The sequence below is a fragment of the Carassius gibelio genome, chromosome A12 (genome assembly GCF_023724105.1).
Source record: "Carassius gibelio isolate Cgi1373 ecotype wild population from Czech Republic chromosome A12, carGib1.2-hapl.c, whole genome shotgun sequence".
Classification (NCBI taxonomy): Eukaryota; Metazoa; Chordata; class Actinopteri; order Cypriniformes; family Cyprinidae; genus Carassius; species Carassius gibelio.
Window position 1 is genome coordinate 28,649 of NC_068382.1, and position 16,958 is coordinate 45,606.

Here is a 16,958-nt window from a genome sequence, read left to right on the forward strand (position 1 = left end):
TTTTAAGAAATTTTGTGGTAATAAACAGCATGCCATTGTAATGAACCTGGAACATTCCTTTAAGCCGGGAATGTCTCTGTGCTGCCGTTTCCCTTCACTGGAACAGATTTAATCAAGTTGATGCAAACCTAGTTAAGATTTACACACATTCACATCAGTGTTATAACTGTAACATGAGCACAATGATCTGCATTAGATTTTTGTAGTTGCTGTTAAGATGGGAAGCCCACAGGTCGTAGCAGAAACCCTGCTGTTGTAATAACAACCACTGGCCTTCTGCCCCCTGCGGCTGACCCACAACAGAGAGAGAGAGAGGATAAGTTCAGAATAGCATTCTACTGCATACTGCAGAAATAGTATGCATACTGTGCACAATCAGAAGTTTTCTGTATTAACAAATATATTGCTATACACACAACGCAATATGCTCTACTTGATCTTCCATTTACAGTGTCATTTAAGTAATCTTCTTCCAGACTTATTATTGATCAGCCTACCAAAGACATTTTTACGCAAAATTAAAAATGAAAAAACAATATTAGTTCTATTATAATAACTAAACTTCACCCAAATTTTTTAAACTCTAATTTGCATAAAGAAAATGAAGACTAGTTTTGAAATTGTTATCATTATTATTGCATTGTGACATTATATTCATTAATTAAATAATTAGCCATATTTTCCTCCTATTACCCTGATGCATAAAATCATTACTATAATGCGTGTATGTATACAGGTGCATTTCAATAAAATCATTTATTTCAGTAAATCAACTCAAATTGTGAAACTCGTGTATTAAATAAATTCAGTCCACACAGACTGACGTTTATTGTGATGATTTTGGCTCACATTTAACAAAAACTCACCAATTCACTGCCATCTCAACAAATTAGGATACTTTCTTAAAAAACATTTTTAGTGAATTGTTGGCCTTCTGGAAAGTATGTTCATTTACTCTACATGTACTCAATACTGCTCCATAATTTCTTGGTAAACAGAATTTGGTGCAGTGAATTTGGTTCTCAAAAAACACAATTGACCAACACCAGCAGAAGATATTGCAAATCATCACAGACTGTAGAAACTCAACACTGGACTTTAAGCAACTTGGGCTATGAGCTTCTCCACCCTTCATCCAGACTCTAGGACCTTGGTTTCCAAATGAAATACAAAACTTGCTCTCATCTGAATAGTGGACTTTGGACGACTGGGCAACAGTTCAGTTCTTCTTCTCCTTAGCCCAGGTAAGACACCTCTGATGTTGTCTGTGGTTCAGCAAATTGCTCGACACGTCTGTGTGTGGTGGATCTTGATGCCTTGACTCCAGCCTCAGTCCATTCCTTGAATTGATTTTGCTTGACAACCCTCATAAGGCTGTGGTTCTCTCGGTTGGTTGTGCATCTTTTTCTTTCACACTTTTTCCTTCCACTCAACTTTCTGTTAACATGCTTTGATACAGCACTCTGTGAAAAGCCAGCTTCTTTGGCAATGAATGTTTGTGGCTTACCCTCCTTGTGAACAGTGTCAATGACTGTCTTCTGGACAACTGTCAGATCAGAAGTCTTCCCCATGATTGTGTAGCCAAGTGAACCAAACTGAGAGACCATTTTGAAGGCTCAGGAAACCTTTGCAGGTGTTTTGAGTTGATTAGCTGATTGGCATGTAACCGTATTCTAATTTGTTGACAGTGAATTGGTGGGTTTTGTTAAATGTGAGCCAAATCATCACAAATAAAAGAACCAAAGACTTAAACTACTTCAGTCTGTGTGCATTGAATTTATTTAATACACAAGTTTCACAATTTGAGTTGATTTACTGAAATGAACTTTTCGACGACATTCTAATTTATTGAGATGCACCTGTATATTCAAATTGTATGGTATATTTTTTATTGCCATTAATTTATTCTAATTTAAATGTATTTAAAAAAAATTATGTTGCCGTTTTTAAAATGTGTTTTATACTACAGTACAAAGAATTTTAATTAAGAATAATAGGAATTAAAAAGTAAAATGTTAGTTATGTAAACAAACCACAGAAATCCCATATCAAAATATGTTTCTAAATAGACTTAATTTTCATTTTACAAAATATTATTTATATGTATATTTTCACTCAGTAACTACATTTAATTCTGCACACACTCAGCAAGACAGATAAATTCTTGAGGTGTAAACAAAAAAAGCAAGAAATGGTTGTAATGAAACCGATATAGACACAAAGAGTGAGATTGCTGAGAAGTCTGAAGAGGTTGTTACTGGAGAAGTGCTTTTATTTGTGGACGACCCTGACAAATAAAAAATACACATTCACACACACACGAAACACACTGAGTGAAATAATAATAATAAAAAAAAAAACTATTTGCACTGTAAACACTGATGAGTGGTACAGTGAGAGCCAAGAGATATTGCAGCCTTATGGAAAGACATATAAATACAATAATACTCAAGAATATTTAGAAAAGGAGAGCGCAAAACCATTCTGTTCAGAACTTACTCTCAAGAATACTCTCAATACATGTGAGAATAAATCTATGTGCGTTTGTTTGTGGTTGTATTCCAAACACTGTTTCGATGTAGGAAGCTGACAAACCAGTGGGGAAAGTCATGGAAAGACAGATAAAGGAGGGTGAGATGGCTCTCAGAGTCCGGCATCATTGTAGGTCGGGCTGGGAACCTTCAGGATGCTCTGGGCGTGTTCTTCCACCAGGGGGCGCCATTTCACTTCTCCAGTTAATAGCAGGTCCTCCCCATCCAGAGCATCGATGAACTGCATCTGTGTGAAGTAAAGAACATCCTTATCATCTCCAGGCCAGACTGGGGCTGGCTGCTATATAATGAAAGCATATTCTGACCAAAAAATTTATCTACCGGTATGTTCTCTGGACAAACGCAATTTTTTCTTCTTCAGAGATGTCAGGAGGATTTATTATTGTTAACACAAAAAATTAAATGTAAAAATTAAAATAAGAAAACATATACGAACTACTAAAATGTCAACAACACAACAAAATTACAAATAAAAATGAAAAATATTTCAAAATATTAATAAAAACTATAATAGTCTCTCAATACTAAAATAAGTTTTGAGGGTTTGCATATTTGCCGTTTCATGACCAATTTGGTTTTCCTTAGTTGCTTTATGATTTAAATTGCATTGAAACCCCATTAAAAGATTTTAAAATGCATTCCAATACAATTATGCTTTGGAAGAGGACTTTTTGTACTTTAAGTCATGTAAAAAATGTCTAAACAGGATCAAATCTGTGGCAATAAATAGCAGCTTCCCATCATGAAAACTTGCCACAAGTGTGATACAAAGTAATACAGAAAAAAAAAAAACTACAACAACAACCAATAGCTGTGGTGTTTTATTTTGTAGATTGCTAAATTTGCTCCATCAATCCTAAAACTATGAATTTATGAAATAGAAGTGTGATCCAAAAGCAGAGGCTGAACATGATCGAGTCCAGGCTCAATTTACAACAGTGCTGTAAAAAGTCAGACCTCAATGAATTCACCCCCTAGTGTTTAAAACAGGCAAACTAATTCAAAGTGGACTACAGTGAAGACAGCTGTGTAATGAACGCAGGACCAGAGCAGTGTCCCGGGAACTAATTAAAAACTGATGAACACTCGACAACGGACCGTTTCAGAGTGGACCCACGCTTAAACCCAATGCTAAATGCAGAGTTATACACAGTAAAGACATTTAAAATGTTACCAAATATTTCAATTTCAAATAAATGCTCTTCTTTTGACCTTTCATCATAGAATCCTGAAATGTAGGAATGTATGGTCTTCACAAAAATATGAAGCAGCAAAACTGTTTTCAACACTGATAATGACCAGAAATGTTTCTTGAGCAGCAAATCAGCATATTAGTATGATTTCTGAAGAATCACATGACATGAATGGAGTAATGATGCTGAAAATTCAGCTTTAAATCACAGTAATACATTACATGCTAACTATCCTATTCAAATAAAAGTTATTTTAAATTGCAACACTATTCCATAATATGACTGTTTTTATTGTATTTTCCATCAAATCAATGCAGCCTTGATGAGCAGAAGAGACTTGGACAAACTCCAAACTTAAAGTCAATTTTGAAGGTCGAAAGGCTCTGGTAAGTATATTTTCACTACACAGTCATGGCCAAAAAAATTGATACCCTTGTTAAATATGATCAAAGAAGGCTGTATATATATATATATATATATATATACTGTATATAAATGAATCACAAAAAGCTAAACTTTCATTGGATAATAGGAATTTAAAACGGGGGGAAATATAGTTACGAAATGAATGTTTTTCTCAAATACTCGTTGGACACAATTATTGGCACCACTAGAAGTTCTTAGAAGTAAAAGATCTCTGTAGTAAATTCCCATTCATATTCACAATTTTGAGCACTCCAGCGTGATTGTAAACATTAAATTATCTATCCATGGCTACCTGTTTCACGGAAATATAAAGAGGAGGGAAAACAAGGCCCAAATTCTCTTAATCATCCATCACAATTAGAAAAAAAACAAACAAAGAATATATTTCTGATGTGCAGCAAAAGATAATTGAGCTTCACAAATTAGTGAAGTGGCTTTAATAAAGAGCTAGAGCAGTGAACATTCCCATTTCCACCATCAGGGCAATAATGAAGAATTTCCAATCAACAGAAAATGTTATGAATCTGCCTGGAAGAGAACGTGTGACTATATCGTCTTAATGCACGATGAGAATGAGATTTTTACTGGCTAAAGACTCTCCAATGATCACAGCTGGAGAATGACTGTATATGCATATCAAACCATCTTCCTTTGTATTTCACAGAATAAAATAAGTCACAGTGGTTTGGAATGACATGAGGTTGAGCAAATTTGCTTATTTGGGTTAAATATCCTGTCGTCCTTTTCATTTCCTAACTCAAACTCACATCTCAGCTCGGAAAAAAGTTGTCACACTTTAAATGAGCCAGTGGAGCATTCTTAATGCTGCACGAGTTTAAAAACAGAAAGTCAAACACACACACACACACACAAACACACAATGATGTCAGAGCTAGCGAGTGTTTGTTGAGAGCAATTAGCATTGAATAACGATGCAGTCAAGCACCGGCGCACATGCTTGCACACACACACACACACACATACACACACGCGCGCGCACCGTGTGACTTCATCAGAAGAGGCCGCTGTAGCCATGGCGACGTGCCCCTCTCTGCTTCATGTGCTGCACCTGTGACTGTGTTTTCTTTTCCTTTCACCTTCTCACTCGCTCCAGCTCTCCTTCTGCCTCTCGCTCCATCCCGAGTTAAGCAGGCCCCTGACGCTCGGGGGCCAATGGATGACGCTTATTTGTTGTTTTTCTTTCTTTTCTCAGAATGCCTGCAGGAACGACACTGCTGTGCACAACACACACCTCGCACAAACTCTCTCTTTTGTAATAGATTCCTGCCCCGCACCTGTAATGAGCTCATGGCCTCAGCAGTGATGAAGAACCATCATCGTGTGCTTTGTTGAATGATGAAGACCACTTGATGGGGTCTTCAGATGAATAATCATGCATAGATAGATAATCACATCTTATTTTTGGATAATGGCCAGTAGACATTACAATATACTGTTTAATACAGGCCAATTTGTCAAATAAATAAATTAATAAAATTAATAAGAATTAAGCACTTACCACTAACTATGACAGTAGTAGGTTCTTGTAATCATGCGCTATATTACTATGAGAAAAAACACATTATATATATTTTTTATACACATATTATATAACTTAAAAAGAACAATCATTTACAATTTTATGAAAATAGTTTTTTAATTTTCACAAAATTAAATAATTCCCAAGACATAATAAAAAATAAAAAGCAAGAAACATAAACCTATTGGAAATAAATAAATAAATAAAGTCATTATCAAAAGGACAAAATCAAATAAAAATAAACAAAAATATTAAAAAGTAAATATAAAATTTAAAAAAAGTCTATAAACATAATATATAAAAATAAATAAATAAATAACAAACGGACATTAAATTAGTCATTAACAGATAATTTTAGACCCTGCAACCAGACACTAAAAAGTACAATAATGTCATACCTTGAGCAAAAAGTAAACACACACACATACATATACATATACATAAATAAATAAACAAACATTAACCTTGATTTATAAAGGCTGTATAATATATATATATATATATATATATATATATATATATATATATATATATATATATATATATATATATATATATATATATATATATATATATACATACATATATATATATATATATATATATATATATATATATATATATATATATATATATATATATATATACATACATATATATATATATATATATATATATATATATATATATATATATATATATATATATATATACATACATATATATATATATATATATATATATATATATATATATATATATATATATATATATATATATATATATATATATATATATATATATATATATATATATATATATATATATTAAAAAGTTACTCCCTGTAAGTTCATGATACGTAATACATTAATTACATTGAATCTTGTAAAATGTTACCCATGAAACATTTGAATCTAATGACCAGAACAGTTCAATCTGCTCTATTCAAGGTCTTGCTGGAAAAGCCTATTGTTAGAAAAATCACTGACACACACTGGCGTGACAACACTGGCAGTCTGTGGCAGATCAACAGTTCCTGTTTGTATTTATGTCCGTGTCATGCAACTCTGGCCTGAGGGAAAGATGTGCGCTGGAGGAATCTCCAAACATTCACGCCAGTTATTATGCTCATGAATCATTACATGACATGGTAGAATCAGACAACTGTATAAACTTTTCAAACACCTGAATTACAAAGGATTTAGAACTAGTAGTTGTTAGGATGTGTGTTTTTCAATGTGAGAGTCAGAGGAAGGGCTGCGTGATACACTGTATACTCATTAAATACACTACTGCTCAAAAAGATTTGTTTATGTTTTTGAACGGCTCACTTAGACATTTACTAGATTAAAAATATAGTAGAACCATTACAGTTGTGAAATTAGATTTGATGAATAGAATGTTAAATTTATTAAACATTTATTTATAACTGAAATTCATTACTAATATCTTGCTATGCATCCTTGCTGAATAAAAGTAACCTATTAATTTAATTACAAAACTTTTGAACAGCAATGTAACATGTTTGTATAGTAACTTGAACATTAAAACTGAAATATACCCAAAAGAATCAATTTGACTCTGAACTAATCGATTCAGAATCAAATCCAGATATATGTATCTGAATCAGGAAATCTATACTAGCTCTCTGTCACAATTTTAAAATGATTAACTGTGCACCAAAAAACAGACCAAATGATTTGCTGCAAATGCCACTTTTTACAATTAAATCCCAGCAGTGATAATCATAATCTGGATTATGTTTTTAATTAATTGTGCAGCTCTAGCATTCATATGATTGCGTCTGAAGCGGGGCTCGTGTAGGGGTGTAAGGGAAGGGAAAGCTCTGCACCAACACAAAGTAAATGCTGAACCCAGTGAATGTGACATTATGGGATGGAGATGGGTGTGTTTGCTTGTTAAACACAGTGCCAGTGGATCTGAGTGACGGAGTGGGTGATGTACAGCACTCCATTGTGTTTATGTGTGTGAGGAGGTCGAGTTGTACAGTATATACACACACCTTTCTGTTTGCACAGGAGTAGAGAACTGGCTTCTGACCATCCACACACACACTGACCTGTTTGCGGATGTATTCGACCATCAGCTCGAGCTGTCTGGGGTCTTCACACTGTCTGTTGAACACGTTTCTCCAGAGCGCCGCCGCAAGAACGCAATCGTCTGACAGTATTCCCTTAAACATTCAGAAGAGACACATGAGATGTGTTTACAGAGACACCAAAATCACTTTAACTCTTGACAGTTCTTGATTGACAATTCTGATATGCAATACTAGTACTGATCATAGTCAACAATTTTGGGCTTAACTGCTTACCTCATCATAACCAAAAAAATTATTATTTTTTTAATTAAATTGTGACTTTTGTGACTTTTGTCTGTCATCATTTAGAATTAAAACATAATACTCGCACCACTTTGCCATAACTAGTAACAGATAAATTAAAATATATATAAAATAATAAAAAAATGAGAGGAGTGAGAGGAGATTCTCAGCTCCTCACACTGTGACTTTTAATTTATAAAGCATCATTTAGAAGCTATTAGGTGATGGATCTATTTGAGCCTCTGCCTAATACTGAGATCACAGTTATGCATTCAGTCAGCGCTGGAATAGTCCTTGGCATTAAATATCAAACATGTGGACGATAATGCAACAATCCTAACTCAGAAAACAAAAGCAGGACTGGATCTGACAAGAGAGGCCTGTCCAGGTGCTTCACTATGCATCTAAACACACAAACATATTCAAAACAAGTGTGTTTATTCTTAAGTCTTGTATGTCGGGTTTTGTGCATGCTTGGAGTGCGTTAGGTCACAGTGTGTGTGCTCGTGTGCGCACGGGGTAGAAAAGCACCTGTGCATAATTACACAGACCTGCAAATAATCAATCTCATCTGGCTGTGCTTTAACTCTTCTACGCACGGCACGCTCTGCTTTGAGTTCCCTGCCCACAGCCAGAAACATTCAACACACTGAACTTTCATTCAGAGCAATTCTCTTTCGTTTTCAGAGAACACTACAAATTGATTCAGCTGAACAAATCTTGATTGCTTCAAATGACTTCTTCTGAACAGATCCTTTTGAGTGAATGATTCAAATATTCACTGAAATACTCAAAAGGACACTCACCAGTCTTCTACTACTGGTCCCCAAATGGATCAGTGAACAATTCAGTTCAAGTGTCATTATTCAGCTTATACAGCTAATTGAGTACAATAACTGTGGATCTGGCAAAATGTATCAATTATGAAATGACTTCGAAGACAATAGTGGCATTGTTCAGATCAATCTAGCTGAATGTTGATTTGATTCAGTTCAGTTCAATAAAGTTCATCAATTATGAAAAATGTAATTCAGTGATAAGCAGCTCTACAGAAGCCAACAGTGTTATTTTTCAGCTCAATTCAGTTCAATGTTGATTTTTTTCAGTGCGACAAGTTTCAATGTTTCAAAATTCAGTTATGAAATGACTTCAATTTGAGCTACAGTTTTAGGCAGCTTTATAGAAGAAAATTGTGATATTATTTAGCTCTATTTAGTTATGAAACAACTGAAATATCAGCTGTTAATCATATCAAAATTACATAAGTCAGTTCTATTTAGTTGAATGTTGATTCAATTCAGTTCAATAAATGTAAATCAATTATAAAACAAATACGATTCAGCCATAGACAGCTCTACAGAAGGCAATGATGTAGTTATTCAGCTCAAGTAAATATGTTTGTAACCACTACAGTAGTATGTACACACTAGTACTGGTGTTTACATACTTGACTACATTTCTTTTCTCCTTTTATTTCCTTCCCGTCTTAAATTTTTCCCTCCCTGTGTCCACCCTGATCTCCCCTCGCGTTCATCCATCTTCATCCTCCTTTCCCGTGTTGTGACGTAGGTTCCTAAAACCAGGCTGGGATATTTAATCAGTCTGAGGGACCAAAAACTGCTTGAGAGGCAGAATCTAGCTTCTATACCGCAAAATTAGTGTCATATCTCACTTCACTGTTATTACTACAGATTAGGAAACTCCAGAATCACACACACGATCGTGTGTGTATAGGTAAAGTTCAAGGGGATCTGGTCTAACATGGCACAAATGACAAGTATTTTAGCTCAATTAGGCAAAGTAACCTAACCGTTGTGAGGATTGAGTCAGTGGGGGTCCTTTCATTTCCATCACAGTAACTGTATCCCGATCCAACGGGACGGACATGTTCCGGACCTGCCAGACGTGCTGATTACACACTATTTTTTACAGCTTAAAAAATATTGCATTCAGGGCCGGGCCCAAAGGGAAATGCCTCCTCATTTCTGGCCTGTGAAAACAGACTTCCACATCAGGTCAAAGTGTGCACACATGTGCCTGTCTTCACAGAGCTGCTGTTCCCAGTGAATACAAGCAGTTTATATTAAGGGTTATTCCATTATGTAGCAAATTTGAGGGATATTTCAACCAAACTGACAATTCTGCCATTGTTTATTCACCAAAACCTGTTTGACTTTCTGTGGAACATAAAATATATTTTGAATAAAGTTGGGGTCCAAACAACATTGGACTCATTTTATTTCACTGCATGTATAAAACAAACTCGAGACATTTGTCTAAATATTTTCACAGAAGAAAGCTTAAAACAACATTAGGGTTAGTTAATAAATATGAGAATTTTCATTTTTAGCAAACTGTCCCTTTAAGTTATTACATAATGAAGTGATAATACCCCTAAACATTTAATATTACAAAAACTTTCTTTGATATTTTATTTAATATTTTTTTAAAGAAGAAAAATTTATTAAATTAAAACATAAATGTAAATACAAATAAATTAATTAACATATTAATTTTAAAACTGAAAAAAAATTTCCGGCTGAACTGAATTATTTTGCCAAATTAAACACTGCAAGTCAATAAGTAAATAGTAAAACTAACAATCTATGAATATTTTATTTGTTTAGGCATAATAACTCTAAACAAAGCAAAAATAAAAGGATAAAAATAACTGAATGAGCAAACAGTTATTTGTCTGGCCATACTGAATATGAAATTGCTGCATAATGTGACACACAAACAGCCAGTCAGAACATATTTGATGTTTAATATGCAGTTATGTGAACCAGAATAATGGGCCAATGAGATGTCAAGTGGGTGGAGCTAAACCGGAAAGTAGTTGACGAAAAAGCAATCAACAAAATTATGCTTGGTTAGCACATGTTAAGCTACAGTTAACATCTTTAACTTTTAATTCAATTTAACTCCATAACCAAAAATACAATACAAAATAATATATGTATAATATATATATATATATATAAAGAAAGACAGTGATGGAAAATTAGGTAACTTTTATACAGTGCCAATCGATGGCCGCTGCCAGGACAGAGGTCAAATATCTTTGTTCCCAAAAGAACTGGCAGCCAGAATGTGCTCGACGCCATGACCTCACTCACATCTCTTTCAAAATCATGTTGAACCAAAAGTTGAAAATCAAAAGTCAAACGGCTTTTCCATTTCACACACATTTAATTTGATATAATATATAAATGAGATCTGATCAGGAGAGTTGGCCATAATTCATGACTGAGCATGTTTATTTAAGCGTTCGTTTATGAGCCAATTGCAACTATAGAAATATATACATAAATGGACCAATAGGAGGAAATGAAGTCATTTGAAAAAGTCAGTACATTTTATAAATATATGTATATATATATATATATATATAAAAGAAAATAAAAACCCATGGACTACAATAGTCCATAAGGAACTCAATATTTAAATATTGAGATAAAATATATAACAAGCGCTCATTTCCACCCTCAATATCACGACCGAGGTGAGACCCTTGAGCAAGGCACCGTATCTAAGTGCAACTTATAACATCCAAGTGAAAGATATAACACCAACATTTCACAAGTTCACGCTTATATATAATTAGCCGGTATGGAATGCGTATTTGGTGTGCTGTCCGGGGAAGGGCTCCGAGCTCGGGAATGGCCCGAACCTAAAGTACCACCACTTCCCCGTCTATTCATAAAGTGAACTCGAAGTGAGGAGATGGGGTGGAGGAGGGATGCTGATAAACTCTCAATGGATAGAGGTAAGTCAGCGATATTTATACTGTGGGATTGATTACTAGATTGTGGTCCACCTGTGTTGATTAGCTCTCGAATCTTGTTACTATATGTAAAAAAAACAAAAAACAGATTCACTGAGTTGGAAAAAGGATAACCCCCCTCCTAAAAATAACTTGTAAACGCAACCAAATGTCGCTAATCACTGTTATTTGGCTTTCAACTATGGTCATTTTGATTTGTTCAGCATGAAAAGAGCTTTCTTGGAGTAATTCAGTCCTTGGTAGTGCAACTGAAGCAAACAATCAACTATGGTTGGCAAGTTAAGGTGTAATGATTAACCTCAAGCCGGAAAATCGATTCAAATATGTGATGATCCAAATCGGCTGAGATGTTAAACAAATCTTGATTCAATTAGTGGTAGAAGTTTATATGAATGCTGGTCTGAAGGGAACTTTTTAGAAAAGTTAGATTGTATTTTTTTCTGTAAAATACATATTAAACTTCATAAGTGCAGCGCTGCATTGTTTACAGTGGAAACCAAAGAAACGGTTTAAGTGCCACCTGGTGGCAGAGAGTGAATCTGCATCTCATTCAGCTTTGCTGTTTTTTTTTCCCATAAAGATATTTTTATGCATAGTTTCGACGCACCGCCACAGAAACAAGAATATGATGCCTTCTAACATAACGTTGGCATTAAACTCAGGTAGTGCGGGCTCGTTTAAAATATTGCACATATATAGGCCGTTCAGATTACTTGTTAAAGTGCAATGAAATACCTTATATCTGCAGACTATGTACATCTGTTTGTGGATAGAGATTTGTAACAGACCAAACTATGTATTTTGCATGCATCACATTATAGTGTGATATATCACTTAACTTATAACGCACACAATATGGATTAGTTCGTTCTGCCGCCTTGTTATTATTTTGTCTTTATTTGTAACGCCAAGAAATAGTTAATCTCTCACGAATTACAAAATCGCATTGCCGTGTACCAGCCTTCAAATGTGTGGAACACCAACTCCTCGTTTTCTATCCCTTTCATTTCATGGATTTAACGAGTCAAAGTGTTAACGTTTCTTCACTTGACTACAGGCTCTAATCCTCTTTTGTGTGTGTGTGTGTGAAATGCGGTGCTGAAGTGAAATAGCTGGGCAGTTTGATAACCGAATTATAATAGGCCGTCTAATAAAAATAAGTTATTATTATTATAATTTAATACATTAATAGGAGAATGAGCCTAATATCATCTTGACTATTGACAGAGACATATGTTATCGTCGATATCTCTGACTATCGTCTATCGACACAACCCTAATATATATATATGCACCACATAATTATTTTGGTCACACAATTTTGTTAGAAATAATAATAATAATAATAATAATAATATATTCTGGGGTGGTTCACTGTTTTTCCTGTCAGTATTGCTATTAACATTCTCTAATAACCAAGTTGGTGAGTAAATTAAATCTAAAAGATGCTGATGAACAATTAATACATTGCACATGATTCTTTTCATTTGACCTATTAATAATTTATGTCATGAACCAGAACACCACATTTATGGTCTCTACATGGGTACACTGAGGTTTCATTTTTATTTTTTTTAAAGGGACACAAAATGAGTTTGACATTCCTAGCTAGGGGAGCCCAAATTTCATCTGGCCTTTAAGTTTAGACTTATTATTAATATACTCACTGCAATACCAATATTAAATTGATAATAAGTTAGTAAAATCTTACTGGCTGAGCAGAGCATCTGAAAAACTAGAGGATTATATTAAAAGTCCTCATGAGAAAATTGAGATTTTTGATTTATAGGCTCTGAGAGAGGGGGAAAGTGACATTATGGAAAAAGTCATTGCACAGTGTGCCACAAGAGAGGTGCTGAGTTCATTAAATACAAACACACAAATGCGGACATTTAAAGCATTTTTAAGTGCACTTATTTTACTCCAGTGCTCACCGTTTTTCCTTACACACAAGTCTCATTAAGGCTTCTTACTCAGTAAGATAGGAAGAAAGGTCATATCACATTAAAAAGTCTTTTCACACTATACTTAACCAAGGTTAATGTCAACTGTCAAACCTAGTCCAATCATTTCTACTTTATGGTTCTTTCATTGTGCTTTTACATCATTCTTGATACTTCAACCTAAGTCCCCCGTTAAAATTCTATGTAATTGTAGGGAGGATCCAACCAGCACACCAATAAAAACATCTTTACTTTTGTGTTCCACAGAAGAATTATAGTCATGCATGTTTGGAATGACATAAATGATGAGAATGTTCATAATTCATGAACTATTGCTATAAAACGTGTGTCTCAAACCCTCTAATGGTACGCGTTTTGGATGTCTCCCTAATCTGACACATCCATTTCAAGTCTTGGAGTCGCTACTAAAGAGCTGATGAGTTGAATCAGGTGTGTTTGATTAGGGAGACGTACAAAATATGCAGTGCTTCTGGCACACCAGGACCAGGGTTGGGAAACACTGCTTTAAGACAAACAGACTGTACAGGCTGACAGTTTCACAGATGGACGAGAAATTATACATCTAGACGCATGTACATATTGTGGTCATCATATTGCATCAACTGCATATTATCAAAATCAGCTTGTTAATTAGTTGCCTGGGGCATGTAGTCAATTGTAATTTTTTTTCAATATGATTTGAGAATTTGTGTTTTTTTAATATGTTCAAAGAAGTTAAAGTAGATGGAGTGCACCAGATTAGAGAAAAATGCAGGTGTTTTAAGACATTTAATAGTAGTTACACTATTTGTACATTTAAAAAGTATCTTAAAAAAACGTAAAAAAATAAAATAAAAAAAAACACTGCCCTCATGTCAGGACATTACAAAAAGAAAAAAAAAAACTATAAAAATCTAACACACACACACACACCAAAGATGTCCATATTAACATGTTAAGGTTTAGAAACAGTGCTTAATAGTATAAATAATTGTATTCATTTATTTATTTTTAAATAAACTGTGTAAAAGTTAAGTAGCTCACTGTCAGGATACAAATTAAAAGCATCAGCTCTAAAAATATATGTAAAAAGCCTTTATAAAGTAGTTGACTAGTCACTACCCAGGCTTAATTGCTAACCTCTAAAAATTACTTAAGGAATAAAATAAAATAAAATAAAATGTTAAGAATATTGTTGTCTCTTTGACAATTAGTTTTTTTTCTGTTTGTAAACTGCTTTGGATGAATGCTTAAATGTAACGCAAAAAGTCATATGTCCATTTGAACATGCATTAACAACAAGGACTTTATTTAGCTAACTATCTAACAGCTTGCTTACCAGGAAATTTTAAGGTTTTGGTTTAGATCTCTCTCAGAGAACAAAGCTTTCTCTATTCTAAGCTATTAAACGTGAATAAAATACTTGACACCTCAAAACTGCTTATACTCTACCTGACAGTCAAAAGAAATCTGTCGACGGCTGGCTCGCGTCCAGCCATCGCATGTTCTGGTATATCCATAAGGTCGCGGTGACTGATTAGCCGCCGCTGGTTTGATCTGGTTCATGTTAACTAGTTCACAGCGTTATGCAATACATGACCCAGGCCACTGCTATATGTTATACATTATATATATTTGACATGCACAGATCTTGACCGAGTTGTGCTAGTTTTTTAAAGCAATACGAATTCAGTTGTACTATTAAGATTAAGACGGAAGGTAGAAGAGATGGGGGGGGGGGGTGTAAAAAAAAAAGTGTGGGGAAAGAGGGAGATTTCTGTTTTCACAGCTGGGCTGAAGTCTTGTTCCCACCCTTTCTGACAGAAGTTCCCCTAAGGCGCCTTGCATTGGCTTCCTCTCAAACACACACACACACACACACACACACACGCATATATATGTGCACTCTCTGCACAGCAGAAGCATGTCATCTTTACTGACCTCGCAGAGATTTAAACACCTTTTGCTACTCTGCTGGACAGCGATCGGCTCCAAATGCCTCCACAGTCTGTAGAGCATAGTAATTACATCCTAAAACCTGTGTGTGTGTGTGTGTGTGTGTGAAAAGTGTGTGTAAGGCAGTATTTTAGTGTATTTCAACATTTTTCAACATATCCAAACAACAGCCCTGATCATCAGTCATGCTACAGCATTTGGCGGAGAAGCTATCTGTTGTATAAAAAGCAGAAAGTACTTAGCACTAGATTCATGAGTCTCTGATCTCAAACAGTATTTGAACATTGTCTGAAAAATGTCTGAATGTCAGACATATGAAAACCTGGCATCAAGAAACAAATGGCGCAGGATCTTTTATATATATAGATTTCTTTTATTTTCTTTTATTTATTTTTTCAACAGACCCTGCAGTAGAGGTCTTCATGGGTCCACTCAGATCTGAAAACATGAGGTTTGACCGGAGACTGAGAACCTGACCGAGCTCATGTCTAAATCTTTGTTGAGTGCTTCAGACACTTATTAGTGGCCTTGGATCTAAAATGCATGTGATCAAATAATTTTTTTTTTAATGGTCAAGCAAGCATTATTATCGGTCAGCAATGATCTCAAGATGGCCAAATAGCAAACAGACAGATGACAGATTATCAATATTGTGGAAGGCAAAACACAAAAAGCATAAAACACTAATGGCAAGGTTTCTCAAAAGAGGCAGTTGAATCTATTTACTCCCATAATCTTGCTCCTCTGCTCCACGTCCTCCCACATGGAGTGGACGATGTAACGGCACATGTACTTCCCAGCTCTGCCTTCCTGCCGCATCCGGACCAGACACATCCTGCCAGAGCAAAGGAGAGCAGAACTCTGACTCAAGATTGTGTTACGCTGTGTTTTGTCAGGATCTGTGTAACCAGCAAACTTAAGAGATCAGCTAGACAACACTCTCAGCATCTGTGGCCAGATACTGTGTCATGGACTCGCATTGTTTTGCCCCTATTTTTACATTTCCAAACTGCTCCTTAATGAATACTGTAGGCGATAAGGCGTGTGTGTGCGTGTTTGTATGAATTAACTACTGGTGAGTTTGACCGAGTCCAGACTGAGTTTTCCCAGTCCATGTTTCTCTGCACAAACACAGTAAATCATCATGCAGATGCATGGCTGCACACGCAAGCACTATGTGCCTTTAGCTGGAAGTGTACAGAGAGTTGGCACCAAAC

General features: G+C 35.0%; 1 protein-coding gene across 1 annotated transcript; it reads right to left on the bottom strand.

The window, feature by feature from the left end:
• Positions 1 to 2,607: 2,607 nt before the first annotated feature.
• On the bottom strand, positions 2,608 to 16,575 carry LOC128025053 (ubiquinol-cytochrome-c reductase complex assembly factor 1-like). Its single transcript, XM_052611036.1, has 3 exons — positions 16,468 to 16,575; positions 7,792 to 7,905; positions 2,608 to 2,778 (listed from the first exon to the last, which is right to left on the bottom strand). The coding sequence occupies exons 1-3, from the start codon at positions 16,573 to 16,575 to the stop codon at positions 2,644 to 2,646; spliced, it is 357 nt and encodes a 118-aa protein (XP_052466996.1). The 3' UTR covers positions 2,608 to 2,643.
• Between the last annotated feature and the right edge of the window lie 383 nt (positions 16,576 to 16,958).

Excerpts from the sequence above, each read along its gene's own strand:
- LOC128025053 (XM_052611036.1), bottom strand. The coding sequence starts at position 16,575 with ATGTGTCTGGTCCGGATGCGGCAGGAAGGCAGAGCTGGGAAGTACATG. Across the intron at positions 7,906-16,467 it reads AGAGGAGCAAGATTATGGGA|GGAATACTGTCAGACGATTG; the intron begins GTAAATAGATTC and ends TGAATGTTTAAG. Across the intron at positions 2,779-7,791 it reads TCGAATACATCCGCAAACAG|ATGCAGTTCATCGATGCTCT; the intron begins GTCAGTGTGTGT and ends TACTTCACACAG.